Source organism: Prinia subflava, chromosome Z, assembly GCF_021018805.1.
Source record: "Prinia subflava isolate CZ2003 ecotype Zambia chromosome Z, Cam_Psub_1.2, whole genome shotgun sequence".
NCBI classification, from domain to species: Eukaryota; Metazoa; Chordata; class Aves; order Passeriformes; family Cisticolidae; genus Prinia; species Prinia subflava.
This window is the reverse complement of record NC_086283.1, coordinates 31824692-31848732: the sequence shown is the minus strand read 5'-3', so window position 1 is coordinate 31848732 and position 24041 is coordinate 31824692. Positions and strand designations below refer to the sequence as shown.

Sequence of the window (24041 nt, the reverse complement as noted above, 5' to 3'; positions counted from 1 at the left end):
AAGAGTTCTGAAGCAGGCAGTCTTGAGTTTTCCCATGTGTTATTCAAATAATGCACAGCCCCCCCCCGCCCCCCCCCCCCCCCCCCCCCCAATTTTGGTTCAAGCAATTCAACTTTTGACAGCAGCAGAGCCCAAACAGCAGAACATTGAAGCATATACTGCAAGTACCCTGGACTTGCTGGAATTTGTCTCCTTCCTCCTCACATTTGAGGTGTGATAGAGGGAGACTCTGTTGTCGTAAAAAATTTTGGTAACACACTAGTGCTGCTGGTTTATCTTGAAGAAAACTATTTAGGCAGATACAAGGGCACTTTCTGTGTGTGTCTGCTAGTGGAAGAACTCTCATTAACCTTTTTAGAGTGATTACCAACAACCCCAGATCAAAGATACAGGTGTGGCCCAACTGCAGAAATAATGTGAGCTGGATTATGGAGAAATAAGAGTTTGAAGGCTGGTGAACAAAAAACCCACGAAACAGGTTTATATAAGGTTATACTGAAGATCCCCAGAAGTGGCATCACCAGATAACAGCAAAAAACAACACTGCCAGCACAGAACAGCACCAGGAGGTGTCAGGGCTAAAAATTACTACTAACCATTGGTCAGCTACTGGTCACCAGAAGATTCATGAGTAAAACAGGATTTACGCAGAACAAAGGACAACTACTGAGTGTGTGAACTGTACCACATACCACAAATGTGGACATAAGGTACAAGTGCAAACAAATGAGGAATGGGTAAGTAAATACAGTAGGCATGCAGGCAGCATTAATGAATAAACAGAAGACACCAAAAGTGGGAGAAGCTCCCAAAATCAGCATAATGCTCCTGCCTTGAGAAGTCCTGGAACACAGATTACTTGCCAGTCACAACCCCCAGCCCCTAAAAACACAGACACACATGGTCCATCTCACTAAAGATCAGGGAACCTGAGGAGGATCCCAGGAACTCTGACTACATTTTGAACTGTGTCGTTACTGAGAATGACCTGTGGCACTTGAATAATTCCCCTGCATCATTGGGACTAACAAAATCACTTTGCTAACAGTGCTAAGATTTTGATTATGCTAACAATGAATTCCTGGCTTTGCACATAGAAAAGGTTTCTAAAGCTCATGTTAACTGAGTGCAATATTTGCTCTGATGCCTTGCTCTTTGAGTATGAGAATACACAAGACAGAGAGTCAAACAGGCTTGATTAGCATAGCTGGTTTGATAACCAAGATGCCTTGGCAGGAACAAACAGAACTGTGAAAATTACAGGAGATGGGATTAAACCTGCTTACGGGAAGAGAGAAGATTCAATCAACTTCTGCAAGCAAAGAATTGTTGTAAATGCATGAGTTTTCTGTGTGATTTTTAACCTGATTATTGTAGTAGAAATTATTAACCAGTCTGAAATAGTATATAAGCTTTTGGGAAACCTGAGTAAAATTGAATTCTGATCACCCAATCAGCCTTCCCATCTCTCAATCAATCGCCAGTACTTGAGGACCACTGCTAACATAGCACAAGAGCTAACAGGGAATTTGTCAACCAAGGCTGTAATTATGATGCACATTGCCAAGTGTTGCTCTACACTGGGCTCCTTGGCACATCACTTCTGCCAGGCTCCTCAGCATAAAGGGCTCTTGAAACAGCACTCCCATCTTTGCCCTGTTTCAGCACCTTCCATCTTCTTACCAGTAAGGTGGAACTGCTGCAGCATATTGCTAGAAAATCCTGCTTTTTCAGAGGCATGACAGGCTTTGAGTACTCCTTCTGTATGACTTAACCTTTTTGGCACAAGCGAAACAGTGACTGAACAAGAAGAAATTAATTCTGGAAGGAAATGTAGAATAAAAGGAGAGAGGGTATGGAGAAGACTGATTCATGCTGTGTTGGTAAAAGGAGTCTGATCCCATTTTACAAAAGCAGCTATTGTCCTTTCTGAGATGTACGTGGTGTATGCATACAGCATTTAATCCTATTAGATTATATTCCCCATTAACATCAGCAGCAAGGAATAGAATCTGATGGACCACTGTTTTCACTCACCGGTGCAATTACAGCATGGCTTGAAAGTGTTTTCAGCTCTTCTTGAGCATTTGCATTCCCCATACCTTCACCAGCTCTGTTCCCAATGTTATAAATGCCAATCCATTTTGCTAATTAAATATAATTTTTATTAAAAAAATAAAATTACAGAATTTCGGTAAAGCCAACAAGTGGAGCTATGATGACAATTCCCAGGATTGTCAAAGGGTGAACAGAAAGCAGTCTCTATCGCACTGTAATCCCCCAGAGTTCACAAATTGGCCCCTTCTGGGGTCGGGGTTTTATACAGTTTATTTTGCCCCTGGCATAGGATTTCCCCACAGTTCTTTGTTTTCTTAGGGTGTATTTGAATGTATTGCTGTCGTTGGTCTGCTAAATGGGGTCTCCTCTGGGAGCGAGAAGTGTCAATTTCTTTCCTCTGGTGGGTGAATGGAATAGGCATTCCCCTCTGATGATAAGTGTGATGGCCTGGTGTGCACAGATCCTGCACAGATCCTGCACAGATCCACAGTTTTGGGAGGAGGACTGATTTCTTATCTTGATGTGTCCTCCTTTCTGATGCCAATGGCAAAGTCTCCAATTCCTGGCATTGCACTGTCCTCCTCTGAATGGCAGTTTCTGGGTGTTGCCTGCCTTGCAATTAGTGAGTTCCATGCCTGTCTTTATCCAGTGTTCCATTTTACAGAACATATTTACCGTTTGCATGCACCAAAACACGAATTAACATACTATATTTACTAGACCAAGATGAAGTTTCCTCCTTCTTCTGCCTGTCAAAGAAATACCCATGCAGTGATCCACAGGGCACCCCTGAAATGGTAGATTTCTACGGCAATATACAGCAGGGAAAATTAATCCTGACCCATGTCCCATTCCTCAGAAAGCCAGCACCAGCTGATCATCACATCCTCTTCTGCTGGGCCTTGCTCCAGGCATGTTTCACAGGATTAATTTTAGCTACAAGGGCATTTTGCTCTATATTGATTTTGCTGAATGAAAGAAAGCCGAGAACTAAGCTTGCAAATCCTGATCTCTTAACTCTATTAAATGAGGCCAGGGTAAAATAAGTTAGGAGTTAGTAGTTCATCTTTCTGAGGCTAGGCATTAAAATCATGGCTCTAAGGTGAATTCTTTGGTGTATGTGGCTTGGCTTAAAACCAAGAAGCATCAAGGATCCAAGGAAAAACCAAGGATCAGAATTTAAACAACTTCACTTGAGGTTTCTTATTTAATACTCCAAGGATTTAACTAGAAAGATGGGAAATTAGGAAAAAAGAGTTAAAATTGGCTCTCAGGGCAAAGGATGAGTGGAGGAAAAAAAAAATCAAACCTCTCTTTTAAAAACAAATACAGTCTGCGTGTGATGTCATGCAGGCAGATGACAAAGGGGATGGGCCACTGTAATGTGCTGTCCTGAGTGGACTTGAAATACCTCTTGCTGCTCACCTGGAGCTTACAGTGCTGGCCAGGGTCAGAGGGTCTCATCCTGTATGGGCATCCTCATCTCATTGGGTACCTTTCACTAATCAGACAGTGATGCTCCCTTCCTCAGCAGGGGGCAAACCCAAATAAACTGAGAACTGTGCTGTTTGTAAGGTCCTCAGCTGCAGACTTAGTACCTTTCAACACAAAACAGGAATCTAAACTTTTGAAAATGCACCAAAGCCTAATGGCTTCTACCCACTGCAAATGTTTTCACCACTGCTCCTACTTTTAATTCTCCATACTGTCTTAAAACGATGTCATTAACAAACAAACAAAAACCTGAAAGATGAGCCAGCAAGTAGAAGTTTCATGGCTATGTTTTGAAACTGCTTTTTCTGAGCATGCAAATCACAAAATCAGGCAAGATCCTATAATCAGGAGGTGCCCACCCCCCGCCCTCAAATGCAGAAGCATTTGAATTTCCAATAAAGTGTTACAGCAACAACTCAAAAAAGTGTGTGACTGCACAGAGCCCGTTACCAGGCACACAGGAGAGGAGGAGGAGAAGGAGAAGGAGGAAGAGGAGGTGGAGAAAGAAGGGGCACCGGCTGGCTGCTGAATATAGAAACGGAGCAATCCAGTTTGAGATTCCTGCCTCATCTCAGTGTGCAAACCTTGCTGTAAAATGGGGATAACCCCCTCCACAGTGCCCCAGGGGGACACATCACCACCAGGATTCTCACTCATTGTAAGGCTTACAGCAGGATAAATACTTCACAGCCTTTTACACAGGCATGGATCAGAAGCAGAAAGGAAAAATAAAAGGATTACGTAATACATCAATACCTTTGCCAGAAACAGAATCTAAGGCCCAAACCTCCACTTCTTTGCTGTGCTAGACACAACTGCCTCAATAAATAAAAATCTGGGGAAGTGACAGCCATTTATGTTTTATTGTTGGTTGGTTTTGGTTTTTTTTGTTTTTTTTTTTTTTTTTTTTTTTTTTTTTTTTTTTTTTTGTTGTTAAATAATTTGGGTATTTGCACCATTACACTGCTTTGGTGTACTGGTGTGTCCTTCTAACCTCCCACTGAAAATCTCCTCATCAAGACCCCATGTCTACAGGCATTTTGGTACTGTGACTTCCTCATTAGTTTTAAGGGAATAAGCAAGTTAATAATGGTCCACTGTATTCCAAAAGTGTCCTGGATACAGCCATGAAGCTGTATGAAGACCTTGGTGTAGTAGGTATCTCAGAGGGCAGAAAGCAGTTTACAGCCAGTATTATGCGAAGGTTTGGGAGAATGTGTCAAAAATCATCACCCATCCTTGTCTCAACTCTTGGATTTATAATGTGCAAGACTATCAAGTGAGCATTTACAGCTCCGACTTGTGACTCAGTCTTCTGGGCTCATATAACTGTTGGACAGAAAATACACAACACCTTCACCTCCCTACTACACACAAATACTTGCACGACTACTGCTACCAGTTTGGTTTAACTCTGCAAGTATTGTAGTAATTTGGACTGAGAATGAGTGATTGTACAACATTTGTAAGTCACAGTGAAACAGATTGTACAACATTTGTAAGTCACAGTGAAATATGAATCATACATATTAATCCCTCCTTTGAATCATGTTTAGATTCGGTGGAGCAGTGGTAACTGAGGCTTTAAACAAAGTATGCATCCATAACTAACTCAGGATACTACTCTTACCAGGCAAGACCTTTCATGGTAGGGAAGTTCAATACACTCATAGGAAAAAGAGTCAGAAGGAGACGGACAAATTGTTGAGACATAATTAAATACCAGTTAAACTTCTTTGTAAACGAAGTTTTTCATCCTACTTATTTGTATAAAATCTTACATGTACTAATACCTTACATTGCTTAGGGGAAAGCAAAAAAAATTGTTATGGCAAGTTGATAGGGGTTGGCCTTGTTTATGAGAGAATAATGAAAGTAATAGCAATAATTTAATAGCCTGGATGTTAGTGATGGGAAGAATGTTTTGCAGCATGGAAATTATGAAAAAGGCCTACAAAATCTAGTTTTGATATTGGTTGTATCTTCTCTGTTGCAATTCCTTTAAACTTCCACTGCCTCCGTATCATCCTATTATGAAATATCTTATAATCTCCATTAAAAATTTATCTACTTCCTCCTTAGAATTATGTAGGGTTTGAAAAACCCTGTGACAGCTGAAAAGCCACTACACTCATTGCAGAGCACCAATTACCCAACAACATTGGGCATTTAGTTAATTTATTAAGAGCTTTAGCATCCGCTTGAGCTGCACATTTCTGTTGGTCAGAAGGCTGCCGAACATTCTTAACCAAATGAATCAACACACTCTTGTCTGTGCTTGAGCTTCCTATAGAAGCACAAGATCTTTCTTCCTCATGGCTCACCTCTCCCCAACCCTGATCCATGGGATGATGCCTATGAATGCCATGCTCTCTACAGGTCAGCCTTCTGACCCTGAACACAGCTGATGAGCTGTTCCAGCTGACAAAGAGGCTCTCAGCTCTCAGAAATTAACTCTAAGAGTGTTTTGATGCACTTGGGCAGCCAGTGGTTGAGTCTGTGGGTCTTTTGGGTGCAGCTGGAGCAGTGTCTTTATTTGCATTGCTGAGAATCTGAGAGCATCAGATGTATTAATGGATCTGCCTGTGTAGCCTGCCCTCTTCTGCACTTAAAAACTCCTAAGTTAACTTGGAAGTGACTTTGAAACTCTAAAAACACAGCAGCTGTGACTCCTCTTAAATAGCTCCTCAGTCATCAGACCCACCATCCCTCCGACAGCTTCGCCGGTCCAGTGTTACCAAGGCTAATTAACACAGTCAAGTCTAACTTGTTTTACAGGCTAGAAGAAATAATGATATTCATGAATTTGGCAAACGATACAGTTATGAATTTAATGATCTGGGAGTCAGTCTTGAGTTATATAAAACACACTGAGTTAGGTATTCACAAATTTACTCCAGCGTAATTGTCGGCACGTGGATTGTTTGCAAACAGTTTGCATGAACTACTTAGTATTAATCATTTCTTCCGTGACATAGTTAGTCATGCACTATTTCTGCTCCTTGAGTGGGTGATTGTATCCTCTTGAAGGAGAGGGTAAGAACCAGTGAAAATGAGGCGTGCCCTGGGAGTTTAACATAGATCAGCACCTTCAATAAAATACAGGAGCTTCATGTCTCACTAATCTCTGCAAGATGTTTGTGTCTCTCCATCCCTGTGCAAATAATCCACAATGACTCTGCAGAGTCTGGTGAACCGAAGCCTGGGGACGAGGAATAAACATTGACTATTTCTGGCACCGTGATTCTTTTTCACACTTCGAACAAGGGGGATTGTTGCAGAGGAGTATCTAATTCCCCAAGACAACCTGAGAGGAAGGGATGACAGATCACTGTTTCTAAGAGTTTGCCTAGAGCATGCAAACTGCTGTCTCTCTGCAGGAAATAGTACTGCTTCAGGGAGAGAGAACCTCCAGCAAAAACAGTCACAACAAGAAAGTATATTCCCTGAAAACACAGGAATATTGGGATTTTATTTCTTTCCACCTTTCAGTTTTCTTGTGTACATGATGTTAGCACTTGGTCAGTCTAAGATACAGAATACTAAAATGGTTTCGGTTGGAAGGGACCTTAGTGCAGTGCCAAGGGCAGGGATACTGTCCACTACACCAGCTTGCTACAAGCCCCATCCAGCCTGTCCTTGAACACTTCCAAAGATGGGGAATGTATTACAGTTATTACAGCAATGTGCAGAATTATAGTTCCACATACTTCAGTGACCAGGGATGGAACTAAAGAAGGTGAAAAACTATAAGCTGCATTGAATTTTGTTGCAATAAAGCTTTGATACCGCAGAAGTGCTCCTTGAGGTGCCTGGTACACTAGAATGAAACAGTCAGCAGCAGTGAGAATAAAAGCAACAAAGGGAGATTCACAAAAACCAGGATCTTCTGTTTAAGGATGCCACAGCACCATTTTCACACACACACAATGTGTCAGCCACATTGGGCAGTCACTGTTTACAGACAGGCAACATGTCATGGGTAATTCTGACATCCCCTGGCAACTTTGCATCTTCCAGAAGAGACTTCTGACAAAGCACAGAAATATATCTGGACTTCTTCATGCCTGGACTGGTAGACCAGCAGCTATTCCAGTACTCAGCCCAGTGTATTTTCCTGTGGTTTTAACTGTATTGAAGAGGACTGAATTTCCCATTTGAGACCCCTGTTCAGTGGTCAGACTGAAGACTGACCCTTCTTCTGCTCTTACTAAGAAGCTATTTTACTGCTTATTATTCTCCAATGAAATTGTAATAATTTTGTATGATTCTCAGAAGACATGCATTTTCTCTCATACTGCTGGCATAATATGGATCCACAAAAATATGAATTGCTTAAATTATTCTCAGTCATAGTTAGCGAATTGCTTTCCACAGGTTTTTAGGCAAAGTGGGAACTCTCTGGTGAAAATACGTCAAATTCAGGTAAAATTAAAGGTTAGAGTTGACAGAAGTCTGAAGTTTGCTTATGAATATATTTTTAGTATCACAGCAACAAACCACAGATCCTATTGGACTAATTCCTCACTCAAAGCAAAACAATACCACACTTTAATGATGTCTGAATACTTCGGTGGTTTTTCTGGGTTTTTGTTTGTTTGTTTGTTTGTTTTTTAATTTATGTCAATTACATCAGAAACAGCATGCAGGCACTCATACAACTGAAAAGATTTGCTTTAGCTGTTCTTGTTCTACTCACATGAACATTCTCCCCTTTTCATGAACACTTAAGTAATCAAATTACACAAGGACAAATGCTCACAGAAGATGGACAGCAAAACCAAACACTTGGAGTATTTGCGAGTTCCAGTTTCCAGGTATATCTTCAAGTTATTTGACTGAGCAAAAAACAGAATCATGGGCATAGTTAAAGAACCAAAACTATATCTCAGACTAGTCCTTCCTCAAAGCCAGTGAAGTAAAAGGAAGTATGTCCATAGATGTTTCTGAAGGCTATGGGATGCTGCGATTCCTTTGTTCTGGCTTGTTCCACAAATTTCAGGTGGTTTTCAGACAGAGAAAAAAAAAGTCTCTGATTATCAGATGTATTATTCACTGTGAATTCTCATTTCATTTTCCTCCTAAAGTACAGTTCTGGGAAGGAATACAAGGGCAGTATGAGCTGGTCAACAAGCTCCCTGTCAAACAGAGCATCTTTCTTCTGCTAATCATGTGGGAGTGATGCATCCCACCATGAGTCTAAATTTGCCACTTATAAACCTATAAGGGTTATGAACACCCCAGGAGGACATCGTGGCACAGCTCACTTCCACATAATTGCATGTTACATATTTATATGCACTGTCAAAATGGTGGGAAGATAGAAAACTGTGTTATACTGGAATTCAGCAGGCTGAGCTATTTATAAATAAGTGCCTTATTTTTGGTGCTCTTCAGTGCAGATGAACAGTGAGTGATGAGCAATTTATATTGCTGATCATTTGTATCACAATAGAACCTTGCAGTCCTTTTCTGCAGTGTAAGTTCAGGATCTGTAGTATCCTACAGTGGAAGACAGGACTAGCAAGATGAAAAAAGGATGAAATGAGCCTGCCACACAGAACATGGAAAAGTAGATAGATAACAGAGCATCTGAAAAAATATTTGAGCATTCCTGGTGATTCTGGGCATCAATATCCAAAACAGACCTACCACCCATCTATCTCTCTAAAACTCTCAGTGTGAAGGAATCCTTTCCAAAGAGTATTCCACCCTAAGGCATTTTCAGTTTAGACAACAGAACAAAATATGGCTTAATGAACATGAAATAAAAGTCAGCAGAAGGATGACAAGCTCTGAAGAAATCTTAGGGGTATAACTGAAGTGAAAAAGGAGGTTTTAATTAACAAGCTTCTAAACACTCTGTACTATGTAAATAATTCATGTATATAAAAGATGATTATAAGGATGACTGAATAATCATCATTTTGGCTTTCCTGTGTTGACTGCTGATGCAAGATACCTAATCAGATTCCACAGGGGTATTCTTAACCGTATTAGCTTACCCAGGATATTTCTATACTGATATATTGTGATAGGAACTTTTATAGAGGTGACTAATGGGTGTTTTTTCTCTCCCCATTTTCTCTGAGGAAGAAACACTTACACCATGTTTTACTGTTTCCCTGGTCATGAGCTCTACAGCAGACACTTTCACAGATCATAGAATCACAGAATGACCTTGGTGTGAAGTGACCTTGAAGACCATTGCATTCCAACCTTCTGCCATGGGTAGGGACACCCTTCCACCAGACGAGGCTGCTCAGAGCTCCATCTGACCTGGCCTTCAACACTTCCAGGGACAGAATATGAGACATCTGAAATTTTTATGCTTTGATGTTAAAACAAATAATATCAGTGCTGTAACTACCTGTGTTTGCCTCAAGGCTGTCAGTGGATATCTACTGTCACCTCAGAGCTCTGTAGTTTATCACCTTTCACACACAGAATTTAAGCAGAGGAAACCCAGGCACATAAACTCTTCATCTTGTTGCCCTTCCAAGGTAGGGGTAGAATCAGCTTTATGGTATTAGCACACTAAACCAATGTAAAATACAGCTAAAACATTTTCAGTGCATTATCAAAGGAGGGCAGCTTCAAGTAGAGGTCAGATCTGTTTTTCCCACTTTTGAAACTGACACTGAGTACAAAAAATTCTTAAAAACAACTGCTGTCTTACAGAAAGCAGTTACATATGAGTGAGTCTTACACAGAAAGTAATAATTAATTACGCTTTCACCTAAAATAGCACCGGAAAATTATCTAACTGTGAACTCAATGATACTGACTTTTCATCTGATTTGCAAAATAAAAAGATATTTTTAAGCCAGTTTGAGTGAGTATGCTATTAAAATGAGTGTAATGCAACTGCTTTATCAGTAGCATCACTGAGAGAGATTGGTGCATTATTCAGCTGCTCTTTCTGGTTATTATTTGCTATGTCTAGTAGCTCTTTCTTTGCAACAAATGAAAAACTAAACTTAATTTTTAAAATCTCAGTTGATGCTTGAAGATGTCTTCTAACTCTGTTTCAAGTTAGAAAGTCTTGTAAAATGTCATGCGAACACCATGGGCAATTGTCTCCTTCACAGTCATAAAGAAGCTGAAAGTGGGATAGCATGCCTTCAGGGAAATACTAAGAGTTTAAAATATGCCTGTGCAGCACATTCATAGATTTTTATAATCCACTCAAATACTTTCCACATTGTAAAACAGGCTTTGGAAACTATCACTACAGATAAAAGTGGGTGAAGGAAGAGTAATAAAAATACTGTAGCAAAAAGAGTTAAAAATGGTGGCTGCTTCTTATGAACTCCCCAACATTTGAATTTTCCTGTATAATAATAAGAATCTGATGATCACAGTCATTTCTTCATTTACTGTGGTTCAGTAATTACTGTACTGTAATTCACAGCTGATGGTGCACCTGTGCCCACCTCCACTCCTCCACCTCCCCACCTACAGCCTGCAGCCACCCAGGCCAAAACTTTTCAGATAAAAGTTAATTATCCAGCACTAAAGCTGTACACCAGACCTTTCCAAACTGCTGCCAAATGGAAACCTTCCCATTAGCTTCTGAGGTCTCTCCCAGCTCACCATTCCTGCAGCAGGGAGCATCCGAGAGGTTCAGCATCATCTCCCCACTCACTGACAAGGCACTCAGAGCTCACAGAGGCACAGGGGTGGCTGCCTAGCATGGGTGTGGCACCTGCTTTCTGCTTCAGGGATGCAAGATGCTCATCAGTTGCTGCATGGACCTACACTGCAGGGAAATGACAGAGCTCAGGTCTGAGGGGTGAACATCAAGCCTGAACAGAGAGATGCTCTGGAACCCTGTCTGCAGCCAAATCCAAGTCTCAACACCAGCTGCACACAAACTTTTGGTTGCAATGCCCCACAAGAGCAGCATATAATGTTATAATGGCCGTGGTATGCCTGTCTCAGTTCTTCATGGTTACCAAAAGCAATGCATCAGCTTGCTCTGACAGCTGCAAAGCACTTGGGGCCAGGCTGTGAACTTCTGAGTCACACTGATGAGGAGCCCCTTGAACAAGCAGCTTTGCTTGAGTGTGACTCCCTTAATAAATGAATCATCTATCAGTGCTGCCTACTCAAGCTTAAATCCTTCTCCCAGTTCTCCTGCTACTTCCACCATCTGCACATCCTTCCTTGTGGTGGTGAGAACCAACTTGGCTGACTGACAGGGTTTTGGGGGAAATGTGGAGTCTTTCAGGGCCAGACCAAAAGTAAAAAATAGCTGCTAATGTCCAAAGCTCCAATCCTAAAGTCCCTGTGCCTGAAGAACCTGCTCCCATTTATTAGGAAATCTGTTCTGGGTACCTACTGGTATGATGCTGCATGCACCCCAGTAAACTGGTGCTCTCAAATCCAACCAGATGGCTGATCCTGGGTCCTAAAGTGTCACGAGGGACTCTCAGCATGAAGTTCAAAAAAGGCTTCCATTAATCACACCCCACCACACCAAGGCCTCACACCCTTTGCAAGACATCCCTCTGGCAACAGCAATAAATCATTATCTACCTCTGACATAATCCCTGTTCCCATCACTGCTTCCTAGATGCTGGACTTATCAGTTTCCTGAGAAGTCTGCAGGGAAGACAATGCATTTTGGGGGTGGCAAAATGTTTTTTGGGCAAGCATTATTCACTGTAAGAAACTATTCTTAGCCAGGGATCAAGACAGCCCCGTGAATTCAACCTGATTTGGGCAAACCATTCTTCTATGTGCTTGGTGATCCCAGCTCTTTGTCCAGTCCTTCCCTACAAAATTCAGTTCACTTGTTTTATGATGCTAGAACTACAAAAAGTAAAGACATAGGGAAGAGCACTTCTTTTTCTTCTCAATTCAGCTTACTTTCTCCTTCTCTTCCCCTGCATCACTGACACGTTATGTTTGCAGTTTCTTGTTTTTGTTTCTTGTTTTCTTCCTCCTCTTTTCTCTGGACGCTTTTGACTCTTCTGAACAAACTCTGCAATGTACAGCTGTTTGTATTGCAGTGAGATCTGATGCACTCTCATTCCATCAAATTGAGAAGACAACCCTTCCACTCTTTAAAAGCCCTTCAGTATGACATACAGAAACACGAGTTTATAGTCCGAGTCTTTGTTGGAAGGCAAATTTACATTTTTAAAAGAAACTGCCTTTTCCAATTTTCTGCTGATTACAATAAATACAGAAAGTCTACCCATGTTATGCTTGGTTTTCTTTCACATGTAAAAATTAACTGGAAATCCAGAGAGGGAAATAATAGAACATGCTATAAACATTTTATTTGAGGGCTTAAAACTGTAACTGGATCCAGCACAGCCTAAAGTTCTAACACTATGTATTTTCAATATTTCATGGGTTTAAACAGTAAACAATTTATTAAATATACCCTAAATGAGAACTTTTGTAAGTAGTCTTTGAATTTAATCACAATAAATAAATTGAATAACACATCACAAGATCCTTTGATGATTTCTAGTTTCTATAGCTCTACTTCCACTGTCTTTCATGGACAAATTATTGGGGGAATTATGTTGAATACTTCAACTTACTTTTCTTTGTTAACGTGTTCAGTACAGTAACTTATGTACTCTTATAGAATCTGAAAGCAGGGTGTCTTTAAATTTGTCTATTCTAGGCAAAATTACAATTTCTACTTAGTGGATTAAGCCAAGTATTTTTTTGATGTTTCTTCTGATAATGCCTGTTCTTCAGCAAAGTAATAATCAATTATTTAAAGCTGTCATATTTTAATCACTCATCATTGACAGGAGTTTGTGCAGTGCATTATGAAAGACTTAGCAGCGAGGAAGACATTATTTTGTGAACACCCAAAATAGAAAAGAAGATCCAAACTCAAAATAAACATCATGTATGGTACCGAATTTCATGTTAATTCAGGTTTTCTGCATTGAAGAATCAGCATGAGATGAGGAATGAGAAAATCTTGTTACTGGCCAGCTCTGAATGGGTGCTATCCCAGCACCCATTTACAGCTGGCTCTTTCTGTCTCCAAGGAACTTTAAAATTAAGGAACCAGAGAAGAGAACTGAAGTAAAAACATTCTCACCACTTTTCTGCATTCTGAAGAGGGATTTTCTGCAGCTGTGATTAACTAAATCTTCCTTAAACTCTCTAATTCAAATAATGAGACTAGTTTGGGCTTTCCCCCCCCCCTTTCTTTGTTTCATGCAAAAATTTTTTATAGAGGACATATCACTGAGGTTTCTGGCTGAAAGAGAAGCAACTGGGCATTTGATTGCACATCCTCTCAACTTCTGTCCTTGATTCCTCTCAAGGCTCCTCTCATAAACCCTCCCGAAGTACACAAAAGGCAAGTGCCACCACACTGTTTACTCGATATGAGGTGAGGAGGGTTGCTGGCCAAAGGCAAAGACTGAACACATGTTCCTCATCTACACAGAAACTAGTACAAGCTTCCAGTATCTGGACTAAGACAGATTAGCAGTGACAGTTCAAATGACCAGAGCCTGCAACCAAACGTGTGTGTTGCACTTCTCCCTGGAAAATGGAATTATTAAAACATTTTCCCCCAACCAATCAAAACTTTTCTGCAAAAATAAAATTCTGGCTCCAAGGAGGCATGAAAAAAGTGTCTCTGGGCATTTAGCTGGACAGCAGCTTTCCCATGTCTCCATCCCTTTGCTGTAACTCTTGCCTGCCCTCACTGGTGCAATGCATAGTCTGTGTCTTGCAGGTCATGACTTCTGAGGACATTGTATTCACAGTGGTATTCCTACTTCCAAAAAGACTTGTAATTCCTCACCCAAGGTGATCTGATATATATTTCTATAAATTAGAATGCTGTTAAAAAAGTGGCTTAATTCCTTTAAAAACAAATGAAAAATTAAATGTTTAAAGGCAATTTCTTTTTACAGCATCTGTTCTGAGACTAAGCTTGGTATTTCACTGGAAAATTCAGTTTAACCTAGAATGCTGATCTAGTTTATTTATTCTTTTGACCCCTTCTGCAGTCATAGCAGTAATCAGTAGCACTGCAGTTTCAGTTCCTCAGGAAACCAGGTAAAGCACTGACTGGCAGGGATTGATTATTTGTAATTACTTTATTCTGTTTAGCTGCTCTGAGAAGATTCCTTTTATGTTAACAGACATCAGAGGTCCTGATTTATCTGAAACCCACGAAAAATACTCCTTTAAATTCAGAGAACACTGCTGCAAACATGACCTCCCCTGTGTTTCTGATACTATCACCAACAAAATTGATATTATGGCTACTTTTCCCAGACTCTCAGCTCTGAGCTGTACTACTAGAAGCAGTATCACTGTATTTATCTATGGTTCATGTTACCTGGGTCTTTTCCCAGTTCCATCCATAGGAAAATTATTAATGATGTTGGCAATCTTGGATCCAAAAAAAAAAGTGCTTCTCTTGATACAAACACACATAAGGTGACAAGCCTCGCCTCAGTGGCATCAGTGCTTGTCAGTTGCTGTCTCCAAAATAATAAGCTGTCAAAGCTTCACTGCAATTTGCATCTCTGATAGTAGTGAAGAAAGACAGTGGTTTTTTTTCCTTGCTGAATGACAATGTTAAATTTTTATTGTTGCATACTGAGTGTGAAAATTTACTGAAATGAAAATAAAGTGGGAAAAGTATACAGCATTTTTTCAGATCACAACAGCACTGGGATTTACTGTTAGTGTACATTAACAATTAAATCACAGATACAAAATTTAAAAAGTGTGTCACAGTTTACTCTGTGTAGCCTCCACTGAAACCAACACACTTCTGAACATCCAGAATAAGCTGTTGCTTGTGGGACAACAAGTATAGTACCACACCTTGTGTGCTGGCTGTTGTCTTGTGATCATGTCATGGGGAAAAACTGTTTGCTTTTTTATTTTTACCCTAAGGGTGGTAGAATTTAATGAGAAGTGGATTTTGAAATCTGTTTGGACAACCACAAAACTTTCGAAAACACAGTCCAGGTATCTTACATGACTGCAGCTGCCCATCTGATGCTGTGGATTTCGTCTCATGTTACATGTCTTAAGTATTACTATCACCAAATACAACAGAGACAACAGGCAATATTTTTGAAATGTAATTCAGTTCTGGATCTTAACCTTCCTTCTCATTCTAAGCATTGCTTTTTGCAATGCTAGAGAAGATTTGCTCCAAGATCAATGTGTTTTTCAATTACAGTGAATACTTACCTGTTGTAAACTTCTGCATGAAGTAATGACATTAACATTTAGCAGCAGTACAAGCCATTGCATGTGGATGTTCCTATCCTGGTGTAGTGTGGAAAATGAGACTTTGCTAGACATCACTACTTCAAGAACATCCTAAGAGAAGATTTGAATGCTGAAGATAAGCAGTATGAGACAGCATCTAGTGAATACTGGGTTTTTATGTTTGCCATCGTCTTCACATGCACACAGGGAAAAATGCCCTCCAAGGGCAAACAAGTTTTGGGTCTGCATGGAAGAAAGATATCTGCAGGCACTCCCAAGGGCATCCTGCAGTGTTTTGGTGGGACAGAAGATGCTCTGTCAAAGCATCAGTAGGAGGAGTGACCCCAGGGGTGCCAATTCAGAAGGAGAGTTAGAGATCAGTCTTCTTTTCTTCTCTGGAAATCTGCATGCTGGGCCTATCAGCAAAAATCTGCCTTGTCTACAATAATGTCATTTACATTTGTCTCCTTCAATATGGCCAGTCTGTAGAAGAGGCCAATCTGCAGCTCCAGGTCCATACAGACAGGAAGGTGACAAGTCTGTGGCATGTTCACTTCATGTCAGTGCTGGTTTGAGACTGAGCAACACAAAATCCCTGCCTGCAACAGAGACTGCTGAGGCAAACCACTCCAGGGACTCTTGGGTTCAATATGATCTTGGAAATCCTGTAAATCTAGGAGGTATGCAAGGCAAGGCAGCTATTGCACTGCCTCCAGTTTTAACCTTTAAAATGGTACGTAATAAGTGAAACTATGAAAAAAATAGTGTTCAGAAAGATGTCAGCCCCTCCAAGACAATCTTGAGAAATTAACCCACTTGTATTACCTGTAAAACTGAGTTGCTTTCTAAATCCACAGATCCTTGAAAAGTGGGTTGTTTGTTTGTTTGTTTGTGTTTTGTTTTGTTTTCTTTAGCTCAGCCTGAAATAAAAATGGAGTCTGTTCAGCACAGGCATTGGTTCCACTGTCACTGAATGTTGTAGTTTAGGTTTGGGGTGGGTCCCCGGCGAAGGTTCCCTGGGGAGCCCCCCTGGCTTTAGGTTCATTGGTATTTGCAGGCAGGCAGGCAAGGAGACTCTACATGGCTGGTGAGGTGCTGATGAGATGAGGATTTATTTGGAGTTCCACCCCAGGAAGGCAGCATGGTCACTGAGGGAGACGGGGAAGGGGAGAGGGGAAGGGGAGAGGGGAAGGGGAGAGGGGAAGGGGAGAGGGGAAGGGGAGAGGGGAAGGGGAGAGGGGAAGGGGAGAGGGGAAGGGGAGAGGGGAAGGGGAGAGGGGAAGGGGAGAGGGGAAGGGGAGAGGGGAAGGGGAGAGGGGAAGGGGAGAGGGGAAGGGGAGAGGGGAAGGGGAGAGGGGAAGGGGAGAGGGGAAGGGGAGAAGGGAAGGGGAGAGGGGAAGGGGAGAGGGGAAGGGGAGAAGGGGAGAGGGGAAGGGGAGAAGGGGAAGTGGAGAAGGGGAGAGGGGAAGGGGAGAGGGGAAGGGGAGAGGGGAAGGGGAGAGGGGAAGGGGAGAGGGGAAGGGGAGAGGGGAAGGGGAGAGGGGAAGGGGAGAGGGGAAGGGGAGAGGGGAAGGGGAGAGGGGAAGGGGAGAGGGGAAGGGGAGAGGAGCAGAGCCTCTGGAGGCCTCCAGGGCAAAGAGAGCGAGCCTTCTCTGTTTGCACCTTTAATAGGGAGCTTCAAAATGTGCGTGGTAAGATTCTTCAGCCAATAGAGTTACAAATACAGGATACTGCAGGGAAGTTACAGACTTGTGATAAACCATACACTTTCCAGTGGTGAGCCAGAGCATACCATTTCAATAAAATGTAATTCCACAACTGAAGACAATACCAGTTAAAGTTTGCTGAAGAACAAAGTTCTGATTGGACAGACTGATCTATTGGGCCCCCCACTCAGAACAATTTGAAAATTAAGCAGAAGCTTTGAAGTCCGTAGAAAGCAGCAATGAAATCTAACCCTATGCTGCATGTGTTAAACACATCTTGTGAACTCAGGCAGCTTTGGGTGAACTTAGACCCTTCTCTGAGATGGAAGATAAAATAATGCTAACAGCCAGAGCAAGGAAATACTGGGTTGGGGATTTGGGGAGCTCCCTCAGGGAGCTTTGGCTGTTGACTCCAGCACCACTGACTGCAGCTGCAAGGCTGGTAGATGTAATAGAAAAATTGGATGCTGCTGGCACCATCAATAATAGAATTCAGCAGCACTGATTACCCCAGATTTTCTGTTTAAATCTAGAGAGACCTGAGTTACATGGGTTTTGCTGAGGTAGAGAAGCCTAGCTGAATTAAAGGGGCCACAAAAGAGCTGCAGTGGGGAATTTGACAAGGACATAGAGTAACAGGAGAAGAGGCAGCAGCTTCAAAATACCAGAGGGCAGGGTGGATGGGTTATTGGGAAGAAATCCTTGACTCTGAGGGTGATGAAGTCCTGGCACAGGTTGCCCAGAGATGCTATGACTGCCCCATCCCTGTAGTTGCTCAAGGCCATGGTGGATAAGACTTGGAGCAGCCTGGTCTGGTGGAAGGTATTACTGTCAGGCCCCTGCCTATCACCGTGGGGCCTGACAGTAATAGAGGGACTCGAGAGACATTTCTGGGTTGCGAGCAGATCAGAGCCAGAAGAAGGAATCCCCGAGGTTTATTTCCAAAGGCACTTTTACACATTTCCTATAATGTCCATCGATTGGGGGATGGAATCCCCACCTCTAAATCCACACTGGTCAAGCTAACTGTCAATCACCTTTCTCCTCCCAACTAGAAATACATAAACAATGAAAGACAGTTAGCAAAACATGGCCAGTGTTTACATTCACGAGCAGGACAAACTGCACGTCTCTCCCTCAACACGAACGCTCAACGAACTAGGAAAAACCTCATGGCAACATCTGCCCATGGCAGGAATTGGAACAAGATCTTCTTTAAGGTCCCCCTTCTGACCCAAACCACTCTGTGATTCAGACCAGTATACACCAGTCATATCCTCAGTTACAGATCAGGAACTATCTAACATAGACTTTTTCTACCTTTTCTGTCACAATTCAAATACATTAAAAAATGAAAAAAACCACCCGAAAAACAAAAAACAACAATCCACAGAAATGTGATCCAGCCTGTGGTTCATATTTGCTTTTGAAAAGTAAATTTACTTGGCAATCTTTTATTCTGATTACATTTTGAGACCAAAGTTGAGCTACCTCTTTTTATACAAAACAGCCATTTATCCTGTACTTAAAAGGTAGCTTGTACCATTTTACTTATGACTACCCTTGCCCAGGCTTTACAGAATAGAGCATTTTCTTCCATCGCTTTTACTTGAAGATGATTCCTGGCGTCAAACACACAGCTGCAAAATGCTGTACCTATCACCTTTCTCCAGAGCATGTAACACTAAGATGCCACCTTTGTATGACAGAAAGCCTAGCTCCTGATGCCTGAGACAAACACTAACTTTGTCAAACACAAAGAATTCACCTTCTATTTTAGCTAGACAGTCAAACAAACAGTCAGGTTGGGCTGCAGTTTCCACTACTTTAGATAGGCAACTCGAATTAGCAAAAATTGGATCTAGTACCAATGTATGAACTACAAACTACAATGTATGAACTACAAGTACAGAAAATCCTGGCACTTTAGCTCAGCTTGATGCAAAGTCAAGTTACACTGAACAACTTCCGTCAGAGGCGTCACTGGGTGCCCAGCCTGCAGTGCCCATACACAGACCAGCATTAAGACCAACAACAAACGCTCTGAAAGCCTTTTGGTTTTTTTTCGGTTTGTCTTTTTTTTTTTTCCCTTGACAACCTTCTCTTGATAATGCAAAGCGTCTCCTGAACCCCCCTCTTCTGCTCCCGGCTCTACGGCTTATAGCAGTGAATGACTTCGAGTTAACAACTTCGCTTGTGCCACCGAGCTCTCATCTCTTTCCACAGAGAGGATGCTTGTCCCCGGCCACCCCGGAGCTAAAGCGGAACGGGGTGCCAAAGCAGGGAGGGACTGAAGAACGATGCCGGCTGCCCCGGCGTCCAAGTGCTTCTCCCTCGGTCAGAGTCCTCACGCCGCGACCCCTGCCCGGCTCCCACGCCCGTACCCAGCGTCCCCGGGGCGCTGCCGTGCGCGCCGCTTTTTCCCGTGCTCCCACCACCTTACCAGGCTCCGCCGGGGGATCTCGCCCAGCACAATGCTGACCACCGGGATGCGCAGCGCGGCCGATATGAAATCGAGCTCCAGCATCTCCCCACGGCTCTGCGGGAAGGCGAGGATGGCGGAGACCCCCTGCACCACCACGGTGTGGCACACACTCTGTAGGAAAGAGACGGGGTCGTTGCTCCAGGAGGCGCTGGCTGAAGAGAAGGGGAAGAGGGGCAGGTCGCCTAGCCCCGCCTCGATCGCCATCACCACCTCCAGGGACAGATTGTAGGGCAGCAGCCCGGGCACGCCGTTCAGGTTGGCCACGGCCAGCAGCAGGGCGTCCCGCGGCGAGGGTTGCGGCCGCCGCTGTCCTGCGCCGCCCCCCGCCCGCCGGCCCCACGGCCCCTCGGGTCGCTCGTCTGACGCTTCCCCGGGCCAGGCGGCGGCGGCCCGGGGCTGCAGGTGAGTGGCCCCGACTCGCACCGTATGCCCGATGCGCCGCAGGATCTGGCAGGGCTGCGGGTGGGACGCGGAGCCGGGCACCGCCGCTAGCACCAGAGCGCAGGGCGGCAGCAGCAGCAGGCACGCCCGGCCCAGGACCCCGCACACCCCCGGCCGATACATGGCCGGGAGACCCCGCCGCTTCCTCCCCCGGCCCCGCCACCCGCATCAACCGCCCCGCGGGCGGGCTACAGTGGTATCAGCCGTGGCAGGCGAGCCCTGCGCAGAGCCGCCCCCGCCGTCGCCCATGGGGCAGCCGCCGCCTCGCCCCCGCCCCGGGGCTGCGGGGAAGCTCAGTCCCTGGACCGCCTCCCTCGGTTCCGCGGGGTCGGGGCGGCACTCGCCCCTGTGACCCCCTCTGCTCGCCCCGCCCTGTGGTCGCTCCGCCCGGCTACTCCGCCGGGAGAGGGATGCTGTCCTGCCCAGCCGCTCCTCCGCAGCCCGGGCCCCGGCGGGGTTCTACACGGCTGCGTTTCCCGCTCCCCGCTGCGAGCCCGCCGAACGCCCCCCTGCCCGGCTCCCCGCCTCGCAGCGTCTTCGTGCTGCAATCCCGGCCCGGCTCGCTGCGCCAGCTCCCGCCCTTGTCCCTCCGCAGCCCTCGGAATGCTCCCCGCCAGCTCCGGAGCCGGGCAAAGTTGCCGGTGCAACTGCGGGCGGTCGCTGGGTTGCGCTGCTCTTGCAACAGGAAGGGACGACGAACACTGGCCTCGCTCGGCTCCTCCCCGGGCCGCCGGGATTCGTCCCCGCGGGCCGCCCGGGGGAGGAAGGGGCTTGAGGGACCGCCCCTTTGCGCCCCCGAGGGAGTGTCGCGGGGCAACGCCGACGGAGCCCTCTGTCCGGTGCTGCCGTGGGCAACCCTCCTCATCGCTGCCGAGCGGTGGAGGAAAGAACAGTTTTCCGTGTCCTGAGGGCTGCGAACGGAAGGTGGGGCTTCTGTCCCCCATCGGATGGCGGGAGAGCCGTGTCTACCGCTGCCGCTTGTGGAAGGCAGTCTGGTGCCTCCCATGCGCTGCTGTTTCAAACGGAACCCTTTTCCGATATGTGAGACCCGAGATCCTGATTCCGCAAACCTGGGGCACTGCCGAACATGGCTTTTCGGACAGGACACTCTTGTCCTAAGGGAAAACAGGGCAGAGCTGAGACGGGCGTTTGTGTTCGCGTTTGAAACGATCAGGGGAAATCGCTGACCTTCTCTTAGTTCTGGTGGTTGGGTTTAATCTTGGGCTGTCGAAGCTGACCGCAGGTCTAAGACGGTAGTGCTGTGACTGGGGCATTGACACGCTCACATCCTGTGGTGGATCGGCAGGATCTCAGAGGAATCCCTCTCCGCAGCCACGCTGGCCATCGGGAGGAAATCATCCCACGGGTCTCCCTGGCAGCGAGGCGGAGGCTGCCTGCTTGAGTACATCTGGATGTATTTTCTGCACGTGGGACTCCTGTCATCTTTCCTTGTTTGACTGAGTTCTGAGTGCAGTGCAGCGTCCTGCTGTCCTGCATGGAAGGTTGGTTTGAGACATTCACTCCTGGAGTGTTTAGAAGACTTTTGTCAGTTCCAGCAGTTAACCCTGACCTAGTGCTTTAACCTAAGCTTTTCTCTGAATGTTAACCTTCGTCTCCCTTTCTTTGAAGTTTATCTTGATAGAATTTTATGAAGAAAAAGAAAATAATAGAATCACAGAATGGTTGGGGTTGTAAAGGACCTTTACAACCTTTAAAGGGGCTTTAAAGGCCATCTACTACTAACTCTCCTGGCATAAGTGGAACATCTTCAGGTATATCAGGTTGCTCAAAGCCCCATTCAGCCTCACCTTTACTGTTCTCAGGGATGGGGCAGTCACCACATCTCTGAACGACTTCTGACAATATTTTACTATCCTGACTGCAAAAAACCTTTGTTTTCCTCCCTTGGTTTTCCTTCCATTGGTATGCACAAAATCTGTATAGAAATAAACTCTTCCAATCACACTGCATAAAAGAGGAGGCTACTGTCTCCCGATAGGTCTGAGCTGTGTGTTTTCATTTAAATTCATCTTTTTTGAGCAGGGGTCACCAGAGGTGTACAAGTCTTCAAAGCAAGGTATTACCAAGGTCTGGGGCAGCCGTGCTGCTGTTTCTCTGTCTCATATGTCCTTTTCCCAACATGTGCTTATCCCCAGCATGCTGACATCACACCTGCCTGCTGTTACCTTCCAGTGTCCTTCAAGGTTAGTGTTAGTATCACACTGCTCTCTCTAAATTGGTACAAGGTTGCAAAATTGGTTCCCAACATGGAAAACTACAGATGGCAGAATGGTGGTCTGTAGACTAAGACTGCACCATGTAATACCTGTAGAGGTGAGCTGATAGTATGTCTAAGAGTTAGCAAAAATTTCCTATTTCCCCTTCTTCCTTTTTTTCTTCTAGTCTTGTAATCACATTTTGTTTCTTGTCTGATTACCCCAGCTTCTTCCTGTTACTTTTCCTCATTTTCTTTGAAGGAATGGATTGTGTTAGCACAGGTGTTCCAAGTCTCCTCTATTAGCAATAAGGAATTATTGGCTGAGAGAACTGGCTTTGGATATAGTAAATCTCACACAGTGAAGAGAAAAATTTTCTTTTTTCCCTAACCCACAGGAGTTACCTTTCAGGCAGTGAGAAAGAGATCACTTGAGATCACTTGAACTCCAGAGGTGTTGTCTTTGTTGTCTGCATCGTGTTTGTCAGGTTTGAAAAAAAAAACTGGTAAGCACATAAATTTTCTGCTATGTAGTTAGATAATTACTAGTTTGCATGTGGGAATTATTTTCATAAGAAGTGGAATACTCTTTTGTATCTTAACAGACAATCCTAAATTTTCATTCATTTAATGCTTCATTATAGGAGCAAATCTTTCTCTGGCTTTTGGGCACAGGCGACACTAATTTAAAAAAGCACGTGCTTCAAGAAAGGTAATCAACCTTGTTATTGAAAGAGCATTAGAAATTAATTAATAAAGTGAAATAATTCAATATATACTTTTCTTTCTTGTTTGCTTGTGATTTTTCTGGTGAGTTTTTTGTTTGTTTAGGTTTGTGGTTTTTTATTGGTGGTTTTGTTTGTTTGTTTTTCATTTGTGGATAATTCAAGACCAGATTGCAATATGATTTTTTGGTCATCAGTGCTACTCTAGGGATTATGGCTGTGAAGAATTCCTGCTCTGGACTCAGTTTTGAGCAAGTCATAGCAAGCTGTCACTGTTAGAAACCTGAACTGTACAGAGTGGTCAAACTTTTGTTTGTAATACTTTTGACTCAAATGGCTTTACATCTTGAAAGTACCTTTACAGCTTGATTATTTATAGCAATAAATAAATTAGGAATTTGTCTTCTCTGACATTTGTGCTTATTTTTACTCTTTGGTCAAATATTTCTGTCAATAAATTTCTCTGCAATGTCCCTGATATAATAAAGTGCTTGAACACAGGCTTTGTTTTTAAGAAGAAATTAAGTACTCCTTAAGTACTACTCTGTGAGAGACTGGAATATTTCCAGAAAGTGTCCTGTGAAAGGATATAAATGCCACCAAAGTTTATATATTTGGAAAGTTATATCATTAATTTTTCTAGGTTTTTTTTTTCATAAATATTCATGTGCAAAAGAGCACAATTGTTT

General features: G+C 43.7%; 1 protein-coding gene across 3 annotated transcripts in view; it reads right to left on the bottom strand.

Moving 5' to 3' along the window:
* Nucleotides 1-20535, bottom strand: part of GRIN3A (glutamate ionotropic receptor NMDA type subunit 3A) — a 79766-nt gene extending 59231 nt beyond the window's left edge. For 2 of the 3 annotated variants that reach the window (XM_063422721.1, XM_063422723.1), the window contains exon 1: nt 19930-20535. In XM_063422721.1, the coding sequence (XP_063278791.1) occupies nt 19930-20535 (606 nt within the window). The remainder of the gene's footprint in view (nt 1-19929) is intronic. The other variant, XM_063422722.1, reaches the window with a different exon arrangement.
* Nucleotides 20536-24041: the final 3506 nt, after the last annotated feature.